The sequence below is a fragment of the Oryctolagus cuniculus genome, chromosome 18 (assembly GCF_051225735.1).
Source record: "Oryctolagus cuniculus isolate XC-2025 breed Fujian yellow rabbit chromosome 18, ASM5122573v1, whole genome shotgun sequence".
Classification (NCBI taxonomy): Eukaryota; Metazoa; Chordata; class Mammalia; order Lagomorpha; family Leporidae; genus Oryctolagus; species Oryctolagus cuniculus.
The window spans coordinates 68,223,961-68,244,668 of record NC_142884.1 but is presented as its reverse complement, the minus strand read 5'-3'; the positions used below and the strand labels follow the sequence as shown (position 1 = coordinate 68,244,668).

General features: G+C 44.0%; 1 protein-coding gene and 1 long non-coding RNA gene across 2 annotated transcripts in view; one reads left to right on the top strand and one right to left on the bottom strand.

Moving 5' to 3' along the window:
* LOC138846579 (uncharacterized) overlaps positions 1–20,708 on the bottom strand; it is a 168,224-nt gene that overhangs the window by 48,685 nt on the left and 98,831 nt on the right. The gene's annotated exons all lie outside the window — the stretch shown is intronic.
* On the top strand, positions 9,963–11,302 carry LOC100344312 (protein FAM118A). Its single transcript, XM_008257636.5, has one exon. It carries the CDS (start codon positions 10,014–10,016, stop codon positions 11,088–11,090), a length of 1,077 nt encoding a protein of 358 aa, XP_008255858.4. The 5' UTR covers positions 9,963–10,013; the 3' UTR covers positions 11,091–11,302.

Below are 20,708 nucleotides of genomic sequence, written 5' to 3'. Positions count from 1 at the left end.
CTCTCTCTCTCTCTCTCTCTCTCTCTGCCTCTGTCTCTGCCTCTCTGTAAATCTGACTTTCAAGTAAAATATATCTTAAAAAAATAGAATAATGGCTGGAATCAGAACATAATCATTTTACAATCATCATAGTAAAAATTGATTCAGACCAGAATCATTCATGAATGGCTTTCAGTTGTAGATTAAGAAAGGGTTTTGATGAGAACCAGAAAAGTCCTTGAGGATCTCCCCACACCTTTTAATTAGAAAATAAAATAAGCTTGTAATAGAGAAAATAGATAACAAAGTAATCAAAATTAACTTCACAAAAAGAGGCAAAGCATCAACAAAAAGAGACATAAGCAATTGCTGGAGAAGGACACAGACCCTAAGTAGGATTCCACTTCAAAATGCTCAACTTCAACTCAACCTCGAGTAAACGTCAGAGAAACACAAGCCAAGTTACATGCGGGTACTTCATGAAAGACACAGGTGGGCCAGGTCTTCATCAAAAAGACCAAGGAGACTGTGCATGATCCTAAGCAGGGTCCTCAACCAGAGAAGCCTAGCTTACGAGGACATGATGGGAGCAGCTGAGGTACTTGGAATATGATCTGCAGAACAGGCAGCCGTAAGTTTGATGTTGAATTCTCTCAGTTTTATAACAAACGCTCACATTTATTTGTGTAAGTTAATATCATTATTCATAAGAATATATACAGAAGTATTCAACCTACTCTCAAGGAGTTCAAAAATATAAAGACAGATGATAGAAGATCAACAGATAATAGTGAGAGGAAAACATGTAAGAAATGTCTTTTTATTTCAACCACTCATTTCTCTGACCCAGTTTACTTCTTCCTTTATCTAATTTCAATTATCTAGCCTCTGACTTTCTTTAATGCCTGTTGTTAAATTTTCATTCAAATCTATCCTCCCTTGGGACCAGTATCATTTATTAGACACCTCTGACACCGTTACATCTTTTACTGCAATTTATTCCCTGAGTTCAGCCAATTCTAAAGACATTTCTTCGTTTTTAGCTATTTTTTACCTTAGTTTTTGAATGTCTGGGTTTAGGTGTTCTTTTAAATTCCTCCTATGTGAGTTTGAAGTGTCTTGCTTTATTCTGTTTCAGGGATAGTTGTTACATGAATTTTCATCAATTGAAATGTGTTACTTTTCGATTTCTGTTGCCTTCTGCATAGTGGTTGGTCTCATTTTCACTTTATCCTGGCCATTTGCATGTGAAGACCCTACAGAGTGCCTCGTGGGTCATGGTAATGAGCTGCACATCGCTTAATGGATGACACGGTTTTGGTGGCCATCGCTGGGGAGGGGAACAATGCACATCTTTTGGGACTCTCATTTCAACAAGATCATGAAATTTCTCTGTTTCTCAGTATTTCTTCAGTTTACTCTGAGGAGCTCAACATTCCTATTTGAGTAATCTTAAAATTTTTACTAAAATAAAGAATTAGATTATATATATTAGAGACAGCTTTTTGTTTGTTTGTTTGTTTGTTTTGACAGGCAGAGTGGATAGAGAGAGAGACAGAGAGAAGGGTCTTCCTTTGCCGTTGGTTCACCCTCCAATGGCCACTGCGGCCAGCGCACCACGCTGATCTGATGGCAGGAGCCAGATGCTTCTCCTGGTCTCCCCTGGGGTGCAGGGCCCAAGCACTTGGGCCATCCTCCACTACACTCCCTGGCCACAGCAGAGAGCTGGCCTGGAAAAGGGGCAACCAGGACAGAATCCGCCGCCCTGACCGGGACTAGAACCCGGTGTGCCGGCGCCACAAGGCAGAGGATTAGCCTAGTGAGCCGCAGTGCCGGCAGAGACAGGTTTTTGATCTAGTTGCTATGACATCGGGGCCAGTGTTGTGTCATAGCAGCTTAAGCAGCCACCTACAGTGTTGGCATCCTATATGGGCACCACTTTGAGTTCCACTGCTCCACATCCAGTCCAGCTCCCTACTGATGGCCTAGGAATGCAGTAGAGGAAAGCCCAAGTGCTTGGGCCCCTGCACCCACTTGAGAGAACAGGAAGAAGCTCCTGCTTCCTGGCTTCAGCTCAGTCCAACTCCAACCACTGTGGCCAATAGTGAACCAATAGATGGAAGATCTATGTGTGTGTGTGTGTGTGTGTGTGTGTGTGTGTCTTGCTCTCCTGTCTCTCTCTGTAACTCTGCCTTTCAAATAAATAAAATAAATCTTGTAAAATAAGATGCCCAAATCCCATGTCAGTATACCCCAGTTGAATACTCAGCCTAACTCCTGACTCCAGCTTCCTGACAACATAGACCCTGGAAGACAACAGTAATGGCTCAAGAAATTGTGTTCCTGCCATTTATGTGAGAGACCTGGATTGAGTTCCCAGCCCCTGGCTTAGCCCAGCCCAGTCCTGACTATTGCAAGCATTTGGGAAATGAACCACTGAATAGGAGATCTCTATATATAGGCATCTTTCCATATCTCAAGTTTTAAAAGTTATGGAGTCCACATTGTGGCACAGCAGGTTAGGTTGCTACCTGTGATGCCAGCATCTCAAGTGGGTGCCAATTCATGCCCCAGGTGCTCCACTTCCAATCCAGATTCCTGCTAGTGCACCTGAGAAAGGAGCAGAAGATACCCCCAAGTGCTTGGGCTGCTGCACCCACATAGGAGACCTGGAAGAAGCTCCTGGCTTCTTCCATTGCAACCATCTGGGATATGAACCAGCAGATGGAATTCAGCTTTTCAAATAAATAAATAAATCTTTGCAGAAAAAAAAATTTAAAGTCACATGTGATAAATTATTTCTAATCACATTAACACAATTAATAGACAAATAATTCTTGTTTTTTTCATTCTATTGTAAAGGCGGAGAAACAGAGACAGACAGAAAGAGATCACCCGTCCACTGGCTCACTCCTCAAATACCCACAACAGTTAGGGCTGGGCCATGCCTAAACCAGGAGCTAGAAATTTCATCCGGGTCTCCCACATTGGTGGCAGGAACCCAAGTCCTTGAACTATCATCTGCTGGTACCAAGATGTGTATTAGCAGAAAGCTGGATTGAAAGCAGAGGAGCCAGAATTTAAACCAGGACCTTTAATACGAGATGTGAGTGTCCCAAGTGGCAACTGCTTCACAAACGCCTACCCTCATTCTCACTTGAATAATTTTTAAATATGCATTAATATTAAAAATTAGCATGTAAGAATAAAAATATATAAATTATATATTATATATACTATTGATATATAAAAATATTAGACAATGTCAGTGTTGTGGCGCAGCAGGTTAAGCCACCACCTGCAATGCTGGGATTCCACGTGGGTGCTGGTTGATAGCTCAGCTACTCCACTTCCTTATTTTTTAACTTTTATTTAATAAATATAAATTTCCAAAGTACAGCTTTTGCATTACAATGGCTTTTCTCCCCCATAACTTCACTCCCACCCACAACCCTCCCATCTCCCACTCCCTCTCCCATCCCATTCACATCAAGATGCATTTTCAATTATCTTTATATACAGAAGATCAATTTAGTATACATTAAGTAAAGATTTCAACAGTTTGCACCCACACAGAAACACAAAGTGTAAAGTACTGTTTGAGTACTAGTTATAGCATTAATTCACATTGTACAACACATTAAGGACAGAGATCCTACATGAGGAGTAAGTGCACAGTGACTCCTGTTGTTGATTAACAATTGACACTCTTGTTTATGGCATCAGTAATCACCCTAGGCTCTTGTCATGAGCTGCCAAGGCTATGGAAGCCTTTTGAGTTCGCCAACGCCGATCTTATTTAGACAAGGTCATAGTCAAAGTGGAAGTTCTCTCCTCCCTTCAGAGAAAGGTACCTCCTTCTTTGATGGCCCGTTCTTTCCGCTGGGATCTCACTCACAGAGATCTTTCATGTAGGTTTTTTTTTTTTTCTTTGCCAGAGTGTCTTGGCTTTCCATGCCTGAAATACTCTCATGGGCTTTTTAGATGGATCCGAATGTCTTAAGGGCTGATTCTGAGGCCAGAGTGCTGTTTAGGACACCTGCCATTCTATGAGCTACTCCACTTCCAATACAGCTTCCTGTTAATACACCTGGGAATGCAGCAGAGGATGGCCCAAGTGCTGGGTCCACTGTACTCACGTGGGAGACCCAGATGGAATTCCAGGCAGTCATTTGGGGAGAGAACTAGTAGATGGAAGATTGCGCTCTCTCTCTCTCCCCCCCTTTTTCCCTCTCCCTCTCTCTAACACTGCCTTTCAAAGAAATAAATATTTATTTAAAAATACTAGATAATGTAAATATATAATTTGTACAATAAATATTAAATATTTATTTACACAAAATATAAATATATTTATAAAGCAAATATATAGTAAAAGGCAAGCTGTTTCACATATCAAGTGTACTATGTGTTTATCCTTTTATTTTTGTTAGATCAGTCTCAAAGAAATTCCTGAGAATAAATACATGATACATCTGCTTTCTAAGTAATTACATGTCTTGATATCATCTTTATTCTCTAAGACAACCTGTTTATTAGAGACTTCAAGGTTATGAAATAATCCTTCGAATCAAAATGTCACTACTCAGTTATTTTCCAGGATCCTGTTTTATGACTGAGATTTCTGATATTGCTCTAATTTCTCTTCCCTGTTTAATCAATGAATTGCTTATAGAAGTATCTTTTCTATTCATTTTTTTTTTTTTGACAGGCAGAGTGGACAGTGAGAGAGAGAGACAGAGAGATAGGTCTTCCTATTGCTGTTGGTTCACCCTCCAATGGCCGCCACGGCTGGCGTGCTGTGGCTGGCGCACTGCGCTGATCCGAGGGCAGGAGCCAGGTGCTTCTCCTGATCTCCCATGGGGTGCAGGGCCCAAGCACCTGGGCCATCCTCCACTGCACTCCCGGGCCACAGCAGAGAGCTGGCCTGGAAGAGGGGCAACCAGGACAGAATCCGGCGCCCCAACCAGGACTAGAACCCGGTGTGCCGGCGCCGCAAGGCGGAGGATTAGCCTATTGGGCCATGGCACTGGCTCTATTCATTTCATTGGGAACCTGCAGCACAGACACAATCTGAGAACTTAAGTACTTGTGTTCTTAACAAAGATATCATATTATTGATTTGGTAATTCCTCCTCCTCTTTTCATCCTCACTTTCTAGAACACTGATTACTTAAACAGTAGAGCTTTTAAAATAGGCCCATACAACAATATTTTCAAGAGAATAGAATGTGGGCATGACTCTAGGTAAATGTTAGGAAAGAGTTTCCATTTGTGTTAGACTAAGACAAAATAATTATAAAAATGGTAGAGATTAAATTCTATGTGTAAGGACTTCAGAAAGTCATAGGTCTTAATATCCCAAACTTCAGAAAAGCACAGTAAAATTAAACATCATTGGGTTTGGCACTGTGGCATAGTAGTCTAAGCCTCTGCCTGTGGTGCCAGCGTCCCATATGAGCGTTGATTCGTCTCTTGGCTGCTCCTCTACCAATCCAGCTCTCTGCTTGTGGCCTGGGAAAGCAGTGTAACATGGCCCAAGCACCAGCATGGGAGACCCAGAAGAAGCTCCTGGCTCCTGGCTCCTGGCTTCAAATTGGCTCAACTCCCGCCATTGCAGCCATTTGGGAGTTAACCAGTAGATGGAAGACCTTTCTCTCTATCTTCTCTGTCTCTGTCTGTAGCTCTACCTCTAAAATAAAAAAAAAAAATTAAATACCTAACTGAAGGAAAGGTAGTATTGAGAAAATTATCCTTCTGAGCAGGCAAAAAATCTTTTTAAGTTCTCCAGTTTTTATATTAAATAAAGTTCTCTTCTCAGACAAATTGTTCACAGAAATGTATATGGAGACAAAAAGAATGCATCATGCCGTTCAAATAGCATCAGGGAAATGTTAGCCACAAAGGCCAGAAAACAGTGTTGGAAAATTCCAAACTCTTAGATGTATTCAAAGGCAAAAATGCAATAAAGGCAATTTCTAACCTCCATTCCCTCTTGTTCCAACACTCATTCAAAACCAGGGGTTTGTAGCATTAATCAGCTACCATGATTCATAATCTATGGTAAGTCAGGTTTTCACTGCACAGCTACTGGAACAAAACAAATATTGTTTATTAGTTTGTCTCCAATTTACATAATATTTCCTTCCATGGGACATTGGCAGGTCAAACAATTATAAGAGAAATAAATGAACATGTATTCTCTTACCAGAAATCAAAGACTGCTTAAATTTCAGTCTGTACATAAAGAAGTTAATATCATAAATGGCTATTATATGGAATTACCTCAGTTTTGTAAGACACACACAGAGCTTGGCACACAGCACAGTTCCTAACAACAACTGCACAATCTATACATAGCAGGTAAAGAATTGATGTGTTAAGAAAGAAACATAATAAATGCATTGCTAACAATTTCTCCTTAGTGGTACATAATGAAAAGAATCTGTAGCCTAATAGTTTGAATCAGTTCTTTGAACTCCAAATCAAGTTAAAACATTGTTTTTTGCTAATGAAATATCAAAAATATAAATAACATTCAGGGTAAGAAGAAACAAGTTGAATGCTATAAGCCAGCTAATCTGCATCTAACCAAACAATTTATTCCTAGGTAGTTATCACATTCCAAGTTGAAAAATGATTTCTCTACAGCATCATTCTTTCCCGGAGAGTATACTGGTCTGACATGCATGGGTCTCGAAACAATTGAGTCTCTTAGATTTTACTCATTCATATGTAAACAGAAAATTACATTTTGATCCAGGGCTTTAGGTCTTACCTATGCTTGATAATAGGGAGATGAATGGAAAATGGAAAACAGTGTCCTATTGGGTAATAATCACCCTGTTCATTCATTCATCCGTTTACTTTTATCAATAATTAATGAAGGCCTATAATATGCCAGCAGTTGTTGAAGACACAAATATACAAAAGGAGACCCAATTCCTTTGTCCTCCTAGAGACTGCAGTCTAATAGAAAGATGAACTCTAATCAGATCATTACAGAAAGAAGCGTACTGGAATAAACCGCAACGTGTGTACTAAAGAAAAGGTATACAGTGGTCTGAGGTCATAAATTCATAGATCAGAAACTGAGCTGAGCCGGCACCGTGGCTCACTTGGCTAATCCTCCAGGTTCTAGTCTCGGTTGGGGCACCGGGTACTAGTCCCGGTTGCCCTCTTCCAGTCCAGCTCTCTGCTGTGGCCCAGGAGGGCAGCAGAGGATGGCCCAAGTGCTTGGGCCCTGCACCCCATGGGAGACCAGGAGAGGCACCTGGCTCCTGGCTTCAGATCAGCGCAGCGCCGGCCGTAGCGGCCATTTGGGGGAGTGAACCAATGGAAGGAAGACCTTTCTCTCTGTCTCTCTCTCACTGTCAAAAAAATAAAAAATAAACAAAGGGCATATTCTCAGCTGAGGTCCAGAAGCCCACATCCTTCCCCTCTACTACAGAGGTGACCCAAAGATGGAGCCAACAGGGGCCCACAGTGAGTGCAAGAAGCTCTGTCCCTGTGCCAAACTGGACCGGGCTGGAGTCCCAATTTTAATACACGTGAAGGGAGTAGTCTCAGGCAAGTGACCTAACATTTCTGAACATTATGTAGTTTCTCTCCTGCAGAATAAAGAAAAGACAACCTACCAGGATGAATGATTTGTATGATTAAAAATTAGATGTATAGGGGCTGGTGTTGTGGCGTAGCAGGTAAAACCACTGCCTGCAATGCCAGCTGCCTGTATGGGCGGTGGGTCATGTCCCAGCTGCTCTACTTCTGATCCAGCCCCCAGCAGATGGCCTGGGAAAGGGCAGCAGAGGGTGACCCAAGTGCTTGGGCCCCACATGTGAGACCAGGGCCCCTGACTCCTGGCTCCTGGCTTTGGCTTGGCCCAGCCCTGGCCATTGTGGCCATCTGGGGTGTGAACCAGCAGAGGGAAGATCTCTCTCTGTCTCCCCCTCTCCCTATAACTCTGTCAAATAATAGATAAACTTAAAAAGAAACCTGAAAAAGCTAACAGTATGTAAAACCTAAGGAAACCCATACTGAACTGGAATGTAAAGCTAAGAAGTTCGCATGGAATAAAGTATAGATTTGAATAAAAAAAAAATGGGTCAGAACTTTCAAGATGGTCAAATAGAGTTGCCCAGTGTTTGCCCGCTCCTCCACTGAGAAGAACCGAAACAGCTAACAAAGAATTGCATCTCAAGATGGGTGTCCGAGAAAGAACACTGTCACTAGGGGGATAATGGGAACACAGTAGGGCATGGAAAAACAGGATGGCAGCATAGAGAGAGAAACAAAGGCAACCAAGTAGCTGAAACTCTGGGACCAACGGCCAGGGAGAATTGCCATTGCAGAGGATAGCAGAGGACCGAGGCAGAACCCACCTGCACAATTATCTTAGCAGGCTATCCTAACTGCGGGAGGAATCCACAGGCACCACAGAATAGCAGTCCCTTCAGGAGAGCTCCCTGGAGACCTCAGGGTCAGTATTTTTGATCCAGAGAAGGAACTCACATTACATCCCCCACCATCCCCAGAGTATAGGCTGCAGCAGTGTAGCCTCAACTTCAGAAAGGTGTCCCTGTAGGCATCCATACTGCTCTGGCAGACAGAAGCCCCTGCCTGCATCATTCCTGGAGTGCACAGACATTCTACCACAGTAGCAAAGAATAAAATAAAATAAATAAAAATGCAGCTGGCTGCACCTTTTTCCCACTAGATCTAGCAGAGCAGTGGTGAACCTGAACCTAGCACCCTCACCAAGCAGTGCTCTGCACTAGAAGGGAGTGTAGAGTAGCAGGGAGATTCTGCACCCAGGACCCTAGGAGTAAGGGTACCTGGCCCTTCAGATTTGGACCTATTGTCCCACCTCAGACTCTGCCCCCACCACTTGAAGCATTGCTTGCTATAACTGGGACCACGCACAGTAGGATTTCTGGGCAAAGTGCCCAGTGACTCCAGCCTGGCCTTCTCACTGCTACTCAGAACTACACATGTGCTCAGGATAGTACACGCGCGTGTGCGCACACACACACACACACACACACCAGGCCTGCTCACATAGCCAGTGCAGTCCTCTGGCTTTGGGTCCTTGCACATACCATGGCCAGGGAGGTTGTATACCCTAACCACCCCAGTGCCAGTGCCTGCACCATGGCTCTGGGACCTCATATGGACAGCAGCTAGGGGAACTGTGCACTCTGCCCATTTAAGTGCCAGCATCAGTATTGAGGTTTTGATTTCACATAAGGACAGCAGCTGAGGGTGAGCATACCGCAGATATGAGTAACCTCACTGGGCCCAGAGGTGCCCTGGACCCCCACCAATGCTACCATCCATTACAACAAAAGAAGCTATAAGGAGACTGTACTTCAATGTCCAACTGGGGCTAAAGTCAAGTATCCGATCAAACCAACAACAGAAGACACATCTTCAGAAAAATGTCTTCAATCTGTGAAAGCCACCCTTTAAAAGTGATAGAAAAAATTAATCTTCCAGATGTACAAAAATCAATATAGGGACATACAAGGTGCAAAAAACCAAGGCAATATAGTGTCCCAAAAAGAACGGGGTAATTCTTTAGTATCAGATGACCAAGAAAAGGTGATTGACAAAATGCCTGCTAACAAGTTCCAAACAATAAGAATATTCAAAGAGATTTAAGAGAATACAGATAAACGGTTCAAAAAATTAGGAAATCAATACATAATATGACTGAGAAATTCAGCAGCAGAGATAGAAATCTTGTAGGTTAAGAACACAGTAAATTGAATAAAAAATATAGTTGAAAGTCTCAATAACAGACTAGATCAAGGAGAAGAAAGAATATACGAACTTGAAAATGAGTCTTTTGTAATATTCCAGGTAGACAGGGCTCCCGCCCAGGTGCGCGCGCAGTCGGCCCTCGGCGGCCCGGGCGAGCGTGAGGAGCGCGCGGCAGGCGAGGGACCCCGAGACGCCGGCGGCCGCGGAGGCGGGGGCAGCGCGCGCGGACGGAGGGAGGAGCGAGCGTCCTGGCGGCGCCGCAGGGGTCACAGATGGAGTCAGTGGAGAAGACAGCCAATAGAAGTGAGCAGAAGTCAAGAAAGTTTTTGAAAAGCCTCATCCGGAAACAGCCGCAGGAGCTGCTGCTGGTCATCGGGACCGGGGTCAGCGCGGCCGTGGCCCCGGGGATCCCCGCGCTGTGCTCCTGGAGAAGCTGCATCGAGGCCGTCATCGAGGCCGCGGAGCAGCTGGAGGTGCTGCACCCGGGGGACGTGGCCGAGTTCCGCAGGAAGGTGACGAAGGACCAGGACCTGCTGGTTGTTGCCCACGACCTGATCCGGAAGGTGTCCCCTCGCACGGGCGACACCAAGCCCACCCAACTTCTTCCAGGACTGCCTGATGAGGTCTTCGACAGCCTGGAGCAGTACATCCAGAACCCTGCGGTGCTGCAGTCCATCCTCAGCCTGATGGACCGGGGCACCATGGTGCTGACCACCAACTACGACAACCTGCTGGAGCTCTTCGGGCAGCAGCAGAACAAGCCCATGGAGTCCCTGGACCTGAAGGACAAGACAAAGGTCCTCCAGTGGGCAAGAGGCCACGTGAAGTACGGGGCTCTGCACATTCACGGCTTGTACACGGACCCCTGTGGGATGGTGCTGGACCCATCGGGCTACAAGGATGTCACCCAGGACCCAGAAGTGATGGAAGTCCTGCAGAACTTGTACCGCACCAAGTCCTTCCTGTTCGTGGGCTGCGGGGAGACCCTCCGTGACCAGATCTTCCAGGCCCTGTTCCTCTACTCGGTGCCGGACAAGGTGGACCTGGAGCACTACATGCTGGTGCTCAAGGAGGACGAGGACCACTTCTTCAAGCACCAGGCGGACATGCTGCTGCACGGCATCAAGGTGGTGTCCTACGGGGACTGCTTCGCCCACTTCCCGGGCTACGTGCAGGACCTGGCCACGCGGATCTGCAAGCAGCCAAGTCCAGATGCGGAGCGCGTGGACAGCACCACGTTGCTGGGGAGCGCGTGTCAGGACTGTGCGAAGAGGAAGTTAGAAGAGAACGGAATCGAAGTGTCCAAAAGGGTCCGACAGCCAGACGCCGATGATGCCGGAGGGTCCTGAAATCTTTTAAGACCAGTATAACCTGCAACCAGAAAACCAGCCTGTCACCACTGTGCCACGCCACACCGCGGAATGTACCGGGAGCCCCGCCCGGCCTCCCGCCCACAGCCCCCCGGGTGTGTGCAGTTACGTGGGAGGTGACTGGACACACTCCAGGGACTTGTAAGGACGCATGGACAGCTACCTCAGGGGCCAGGCCCGTGGGCAGGGACGTCCCTGGTATTCCCGACGCCCACCTGATGCACCCTGGTGCCAAGATGGCGGAGACTGTCCCCGCAACAGGAGCCACCGGAGGGAAACCAGCAACTGGACACTCCCGGTTTCCTGTGGGAACTGTCATGTGGAACACGTCCTAAAGGTGGATTTATCGTGTTAAATAAGGAACCGGCGGGCACACGGGCGCTGGACCCGCCAGTGACAACGAGAATGTCTTCGTACTTCTTGGGAATTGTGTCATTTTAGTAACTTCTTCCAGAGACACGACAGGTCCAACTGTCACTCCGAAGTGCGAGTGCGCAGACGAGCCAGGGGGCTTCCCCGAGTCCAGGAGTTGCTCAAGTCCAGTGTGGGACAAATACGGTGGGGACAAGACCTACGCATGAAGCTTTTAGTAAGTGCCAGGCCTTCAGAGTCTATGCTGTGGGCGAGCGCTGACCTTCCTTACCCCGTACAGTTCTCTTCCCATAGCTGTATTTAGGGGGCGCAGAGTGAGGAAGGCAGACCTGTGGCACCCTGCGCATGGATACGTGACCTTCACCGGGGCGTGGCAGAGGGTCACGGCAGGTGCCTCCCAGGACGGCAGCACCGTTCTGGTGACTTCTCTCGCCAAGCCCTGCAACACTCCCATCAGTGGCACTGCGCCTCCCTCAGGCCCAGAAGTTGAGAACAAGAGACATGAAGGTTGGGTGAGGGTGTCCAGGGAGTGAGCAGCCAGGGGCCTGCTGGAGGCCACCCCCACCCCCACCCCTTTGTTGGAAGCATGGAAAACAAGTTGTCTTTTGATGTTACTTTGGCCATAAATAAAACTTAGCATATGGGCTTGTTAAAAAAATATATATATATTCCAGGTAGACAAAGAGAAAAAAGGAACAAATCTTTGGGACATCATTAAACAAGCTAATATTTACATGCTGGTAATTCCTGAGAGAGAGAAGAATGGCACAGAAAACCTATTCAACAAAATAATTGCTGACAACTTTCCCAAACTGGAGAGAATACGCACACCAACATACAGGAGACCCCTAGGAATCCAAATAGACACGACCAGAAAAGATTCTCACCATAGCAGATTAAGGTCAGCCTCTCAAAAGCACAACACAGAGCTCTCTAAACTTTGCAAGTGAAGAGCGCCAGGTTACGGTTAATGGAACTTCCATCAGATCAACAGCAAATTTCTTATCACAAATCTTACGGACCAGGAGGGAACGGAATGACATATTCCAAGTTCTGAGAGAAAAGAACAACTAGCCAGATATAGATAGATATAGATATAGATATAGATATAGATATAGATATAGACATAGACATAGATATAGACATAGATATATAAAGGGTAGTAGAGGACTTTCTTTATTTTTCTTTTCTTTTTTGGTATTTATTTATTTCTTTGACTTTGAAAGGCAGAGTTACAGAGAGGCAGAGGCAGAGAGAGAGAGAGATGTCTTCTCATTCCCCAAATGACCACAACAGCTGGAGCTGACTAATCTGAAGCCAGGAGCCAGTATCTTCTTCTAGATCTCCCACACAGTACAGGGGCCCAAGCACTTGGGCCATCCTCTACTGCTTTACCCAGCCACAGCGCAGAGCTGTATCAGAAGAAGAGCAGTAGGGTCTTGAACTGGTGCCTATATGGGATGCTGGCACTGCAGGCGGCAGCTTTACCCACTACACCACAGTACCAGATCCAGCCAGATATATTTACCCAGTGAAGCTTTTTTAATTTATTTTATTTATTTTAAAGGAAAAGAGACAGAGACAGAGAGCTCCCATCTGCTGGTTAACTCCACAAAAGCCCACGACAACCACGGGCTGGGCCAGGCCAAATCCAGGAGCCAGGAATGCTATCCAGGTCTCATGCGGGTGGCAAGAATTTAACTATTTGAGCTATCACCTGCAGTATCCCAGCATGTACATTAAAAGGAAGCAGATTGACCGGCGCCGCGGCTCAGTAGGCTAATCCTCCACCTAGCGGCGCTGGCACACTGGGTTCTAGTCCTGGTCAGGGCGCCTGATTCTGTTCCGGTTGCCCCTCTTCCAGGCCAGCTCTCTGCTGTGGCCAGGGAGTGCAGTGGAGGATGGCCCAAGTGCTTGGGCCTTGCACCCTATGGGAGACCAGGAGAAGCACCTGGCTCCTGCCTTTGGATCAGCGCGGTGCGCCAGCCACAGCACACCAGCCGTGGCGGCCATTGGAGGGTGAACCAACGGCAAAAGGAAGACCTTTCTCTCTGTCTCTCTCTCTCTCACTATCCACTCTGCCTGTCAAAAAACAAAACAAAAAAAAAAAAAGGAAGCAGATCAGGGCTCAAACTCAGACACACCAATCTGGGATGCAGGTAACCCTAGCAGTGTCTTAATCACTAGGTCAAATGCCCACTCTGTACCCCATGAATTTATCTTTCATAAATGAAGGGAAAATAAAGACATTCCAAGATAACAAAAGCTAAAGGAATTTACCACTGTCAGAGCAGTCTTACAAAAGGTGTTTAAGTGTTCCTACAAATAAAGGCAGACAGTTACCATCATGAAAATACATGATAATACAAAACCCAATAGAAAAAGAGCAAAGGAGATTCCAAAGAAACAGAAAAAATTTAAATAAAAATATGACAAGACTAAGCCATTATTTATCATTAATAATTTTTAATATAAATTGACTAAATTCTCCCAACTAAAAGATAAAAATGACTGGATTTAAAAAAAAAGAACCAATGATATGCTGCCTACAAGAAACCTCTCCATCAGTGAAGACACACACCAGCTAAAGTTACAGGATGGAAAAGGGTATTCGACGCAAACAGAAGCCAAATATGAGCACAAAACCACACTGGTATCAGAAAAAAAAAAAAGACTTGAAGATAAAAATTGTAAGAAGAGACAAAGACAGCCACTACATAATGATCAAGGAGCAATTCAACATGAAGATATGACAGTTGTAAATGTATATGCAGGGGCCGGCACTGTGGCGTAGCAGGTAAAGCTGCCGCCTGCAGAGCTGGCATCCCATATGGGCACCAGTTCAAGTCCTGGCTGCTCCATTTCTGATCCAGCTCTCTGCTGTGGCTGAGGAAAGTGGTAGAAGATGGGCCAAGTCCTTGGGCACCTGCATCCATGGAGGAGACCCAGAAGAATCTCCTGGCTCCTGGCTTTGGATCCGTGCAGCTCCTGCCATTGCAGCCATCTGGGGAGTGAACCAGCAGATGGAAGACCTCTCTCTCTCTCTCTCTCTCTCTCTCTCTCTCTCTCTCTTTCTCTCTTTCTAACTGCCTTACAAATAAATAAATAAATCTATTTTTTAAAAGTATATGCAGCCACTGCCAGAGCACTCAGTTTACAAAATAAGCACAGTGTAAGTATTTTGAGATTTACAGGGAGAGTTAAGCTCCAACACAGTAATAGTGGTGTGTTTCTTTTTTTTTTTTCTTTCAAACTTTTATTTAATGAATATAAATTTCCAAAGTACGGTTTATGGATTACAATGGCTTCCCCCCCATAACGTCCCTCCCACCCATAACCCTCCCCTTTCCCACTCCCTCTCCCCTTCCATTCACATCATGATTCATTTTCAATTCTCTTTATATACAGAAGATCGGTTTAGCACACATTAAGTAAAGATTTCAACAGTTTGCTCCCACACAGAAACATAAAGTGAAAAATACTGCTTGAGTACTAGTTATAGCATTAAATCTCAATGGACACCACACTAAGGACAAAGATCCTACATGAGGAGTAAGTGCACAGTGACTCCTGTTGTTGACTTAACAAATTGACACTCTTGTTTATGGCCTCAGTAATCACCCTAGGCTCTTGTCATGAGCTGCCAAGGCTATGGAAGCCCCCTGAGTTCACTGACTCTGATCATATTTAGACAAGGCCATGGTCAAAGTGGAAATTCTCTCCTCCCTTCAGAGAAAGGTACCTCCTTCTTTGATGACCCGTTCTTTCCACAGGGATCTCACTCACAGAGATCTTCCATTTAGGTCCTCTTTTTTTTTTCCCCAGAGTGTCTTGGCTTTCCATGCCTGAAATAGTCTCAAGGGCTTTTCAGCTGGATCCGCATGCCTTAAGGGCTGATTCTGAGGCCAGAGTGCTGTTTAGCACATCTGCCATTCTATGGGTCTGCTGTGTATCTCACTTCCCATGTTGGATCGTTCTCTTCCTTTTTTATTCTATCAGCTAGTATTTGCAGACACTATTTTTGTTTATGTGATCCCTTTGGTTCTTAGTCCTATCATTATGATCAATTGTGAACAGAAATTGATCACTGGGACTAGTGAGATGGCATTGGTACATGCCACCTTGATGGGATTGAATTGGAATCCCCTGGTATGTTTCTAACTCTACCGTTTGAGGTAAGTCAGCTTGAGCATGTCCCGAATTGCACATCTCTTCCCTTTCTTATTCCCACTCTTACATTTAACAGCAATCATTTTTCAGTTAAGTTTCAGCACTTAAAAATAATTGTGTATTGATTACAGTATTCAACCAAAAGTATTAAGTAAAACAAAAAAAAAATACTAAGAGGGATAACATATTAAGTTGCTCATCAACAGTCAGGGTGAGGGCTGATCAAGTCACCATTTCTCATAGTGTTCATTTCACTTTAACAGGTTTCCTTTTTGGTTCTCAGTTAGTTGTCACCTATCAGGGAGAACAAGTGGTATTTGTCCCTTTGGGATTGGCTTATTACACTCAGCATAATGTTTTCCAAATTCCTAACAGGGATCACTTTTCAGTTAAAATTTAAACACCTAAGAATAATTGTGTGTTAATTACAGAGTTCAACCAATGGTACTAGAAAAAAAAATACTAAAATGGATAAAGTATTACATTGTACATCAACCATCAGGACAAGAGCTGATCGATCAAGTCACTGTTTCTCATAGTGTCCATTTCATTTCAACAAGTTTCCCCCTTGGTGCTCAGTTAGTAGTCGCCAATCAGGGAGAACATATGATATTTGTCCCTTTGGGACTGGCTCAATTCACTCAGCATGATGTTTTCCAAATTCCTCCATCTTGTTGCAAATGACCGGGTTTCATTGTTTTTGACTGCTGTATAGTATTCTATAGAGTACATGTCCCATAATTTCTTTATCCAGTCTACTGTTGATGGGCATTTGGGTTGGTTCCAGGTCTTAGCTATTGTGAATTGAGCTGCAATAAACATTAATGTGCAGACTGCTTTTTTGTTTGCCAATTTCATTTCCTTTGGGTAAATTCCAAGGAGTGGGATGGCTGGGTTGAATGGTAGGGTTATCTTCAGGTTTCTGAGGAATCTCCAGACTGACTTCCATAGTGGCTTAACCAATTTGCATTCCCACCAACAGTGGGTTAGTGTCCCTTTTTCCCCACATCCTCGCCAGCATCTGTTTTTGATAGATTTTTGTATGTGAGCCATTCTAACTGGGGTGAGGTGAAACCTCATTGTGGTTTTGATTTGCATTTCCCTGACAGGCAGAGTGGACAGTGAGAGAGAGAGACAGAGAAAGGTCTTCCTTTGCCATTGGTTCACCCTCCAATGGCTGCCGTGGCCAGCACGCTGCGGCTGGCGCACCACGCTGATCCGATGGCAGGAGCCAGGTACTTCTCCTGGTCCCCCATGGGGTGCAGGGCCCAAGGGCTTGGGCCATCCTCCACTGCACTCCCTGACCACAGCAGAGAGCTGACCTGGAAGAGGGGCAACTGGGACAGAATCCAGTGCCCTGACCAGGACTAGAACCTGGTGTGCCGGCGCCGCAAGGCGGAGGATTAACCTAGTGAGCCGCGGCGCCGGCCAGTGGTGTGTTTCAATACCTCACTTTCATTGATGAACAGATCATCCAGACAAAAAATCAACAAAGAAACCATAGACCAAATGGACCTACCAGACATTTGTAGAAAATTCCATCCAACAGCAGCAAAGTACACATTCTTTTCATAAGTACATGGAACATTCTCAAGGATAGATCATGTATTGGGCCATGAAACAAGAGTCAACAAATTCAAGGAAAATGAAATCATATTGCATATCTTTTCTAATCACAGTAGAATAAAATTAGTAATCAACAAAAAAATACATAGAGAATGAATAACATGCTTGTGAATGAAGACTAGGTCTTTGAAGAAATCAAAATGGAAATTTTTAAATGTGTTGAAACTACTAAACATGGAAACACTAATCTAATACCAAAATCTAAAGAATACAGCAAAAGCAGTTCTGGGAAAGAAGTTGATAGCAATAAGGACCTACATAAAAAATGATTTTAAAAAAAGAAACACATCAAATATATAACTTAACATTATATCTCAAGGACCTAGAAAAACAAGAACAAACAAACTCAACATTAATAGAAGCAAAGGGGGCCAGTGTTGCGGCATGGCACATGGCAGGGTGAGCTGCCACCTGCAATCTGGCATCCCTTATGGGCACTGGTTCATGTCCTGGCTGCCCTACTTCCAATCCATCTCTCTAGGCACTCCTGCACCCATGCGGGAGACCAGGATGAAGTTCTAGCTTCCACCTGGCCCAACCTTGGTCACTGCAGCCATTCGAGGAGTGAACCAGCAGATGGAAGATCTTTATTTTATGCCTTCACTTTATATATATAACTCTGCCTTTCAAATAAAATAAAATAAATATTTTTTAAAAACAAATAAATAGAAGAAATAATACCATTAGCGAAAAACTAAATGAAGTAGAAACTGAGAAAACAATGCAGCCTTAATGAAATGAAGATTTTTTTTAAAGATACGGAAAATTGCTAGACCTATATAGCAAGACTAAGTAAAAAAATCAATTAATTAATTAATCAGAGATAAAAAGGAAAAATTATAACTGATACCACAAAATACAAAAGGTCATTAGGGACTACTACAAATTACTATATGCTAACAAATTGCAAGACCTAGAAGAAATGAATAAATTTCTGGATACACACAACTTACTAAAATTGAACCATGAATATAGAAAACCTAAACAGACTGAAAATAATTCATGGAACTGAATCAGTGACAAAAATTCTCCAAACAGGGACCAGCACTGTGGCATAGTAGATTAAGCCTCTGCCTGTGATGTCAGCATCCCATGTGGGTTCCGGTTCAAATCCCAGATGCTCCACTTCTGATCCAGCTTCTTGATAATGGTCAGGGAAAACAGTAAAAGATGGCCCAAGGGCTTGGACTCCTGCACCCATGAGGGGGACCTGGAAGAGGCTCCCGGCCCCTGGCTTTACATAGGCCCAGCTCTGGCCATTTTGGCCACTTAGGGAGTGAACCAGTGGATAGAAGACTTTTCTGTCTCTCCCTCTCTCTGTCTCCAACTCTAAATCTCAAATTAATAAATAAGTCCTTTACAAAATGACTTTGATAATGAATTATTTACAATCAAATATATTAGAGTTTAACAATAAGCAATAAAGTACCCTACCATATCCTTTGTGATTTTTGTTGATTTGCTTTTTAACTTTTATTTAATAAACATAAATTTCCAAAATACAACTTTTGGATTATAGCAGCTTTTTCCCCCCATAACATCCCTCCCACTCGCAACCATCCTGTCTCCCACTCCCTCTCCCATCCCACTCACATCAAGATGCATTTTCAATTATCTTTATATACAAAAATCTACTTAGTATTTACTAAGTAAAGATTTCAACAATTTGCACCCACACAGACACACAAAGTATAGAGTACTGTTTTAGTAGTAGTTTTACCATTAATTCACATAGTACAACACATTAGGGACAGAGATCCTACATGGGGAGTAAGTGCATAGTGACTCCTGTTGTTGATTTAACAACTGACACTCTTAATTATGACATCAGTAATCACCCGAGGCTCTTGTCATCAGCTGCCAAAGCTATGGAAGCCTCCTGAGTTCACCAACTCTGATCTTATTTAGACAAGGCCATAGTCAAAGTGGAAGTTCTCTCCTCCCTTCAGAGAAAGGTACCTCTTTCTTTGATGGTCCGTTCTTTCTGCTGGGATCTCACTCACAGAGATCTTTCATCTAGATTTTTTTTTTTTTGCCACAATGTCTTGGCATTCCGTGCCTGAAATACTCTCATGGGATTTTTAGATGGGTCCGAATGCCTTAAGGGCTGATTCTGAGGCCAGAGTGCTGTTTAGGACATTGGCCATTCTATGTGTCTGCTATGTATCCCACTTCCCATGTTGGATCATTCTCTCCTTTTTAATTCTATCAGTTAGTATTAGCAGACACTAGTCTTATTAATTTTTTATTTATTTGAAAGACAAGAGTTACACAGAGAGGTAGAGACAAAGAGAGGGGTCTTCTATCTGCTGATTCACTCCCCAAATGACTGCAATGGCCAGAGTTGAGCCAATCTGAAGTTAGGAGCCAGGAGCTTCTTTCAGGTCTCCCACGTGGCTGCAGGGGCCTAATGACCTGGGCCATCTTCTACTGCTTTCCCAGGCCTTAGCAGAGAGCTGGATTGAAAGTGGAGCAGCCGGGACTAGAACCAGTGGCCATATGGGATGCCTGCACTTCAGGCTGAGGCTTTAACCCGCTGTGCCACAGCACTGGCCCCTTGATTTGTTTTGTATTTTGCTTTTTTTTAATATATAAATGAACACTGGGCAAAGGTAAATCAGGACTAATGCAGCTTCCCAGTGATGCCTGCTATTTTCCATCTTCCATCTCACAGGCCTACCATACTTAGCATACTTAGCATGTTGTGTTCATCCTCTTGGTGATGATGTGGCTCATGTTCCTCTGCTGGTCATGTCTGTGCTCCCAAGGGTGAAACAGAAAAGGAGAGGAAGGGAAAGAGGAAGAGCATTGAAACCAAAATAAATATATAAATAAATATAAAAGATCAGCAAAATGAACAGCTGGTTGTTTGAAAGAATAAATAAAATTGATACATTATTGGCCCAACCTACCAAAAAAAGGAAAGAGAAGACCCAAATCAATAAAACTAGAAATGAAAAGGAAAATGTAACAAAAGACACCATAGAAATAAAAAGAACCATCACTACATTACTACATTACACATTACTACAAAGAGCTGTATGTCAACAAACTGGGAAACCTAGAAGTGGATAGATTCCTGGACACATACAACCATACATAAATTGAGCCATGAAGACATAGAAAACGTAAACAGACCCGTAACCAAGATACAGATTGAATCAGTAAGAAAGGCCCTCCCCAAGGAGAAAAGCCCAGGACTGTTGGCTTCACTGCTGAATTCTACCAGACATTTAACGATGAACTAAAGAACTAACTCCAATCTTCTTCAATGAAGTCAGCATCACCTTAATTCCTAAACCTGAAAAAGATACAACAGAGAAAGAGAACTACAGACCAATTTACCTGATGAACACAGACACAAAAACCCTCAACAAAATACTAACCAATAAAATCCAACAACACATCAGAAAGATCATCCACCTGGAC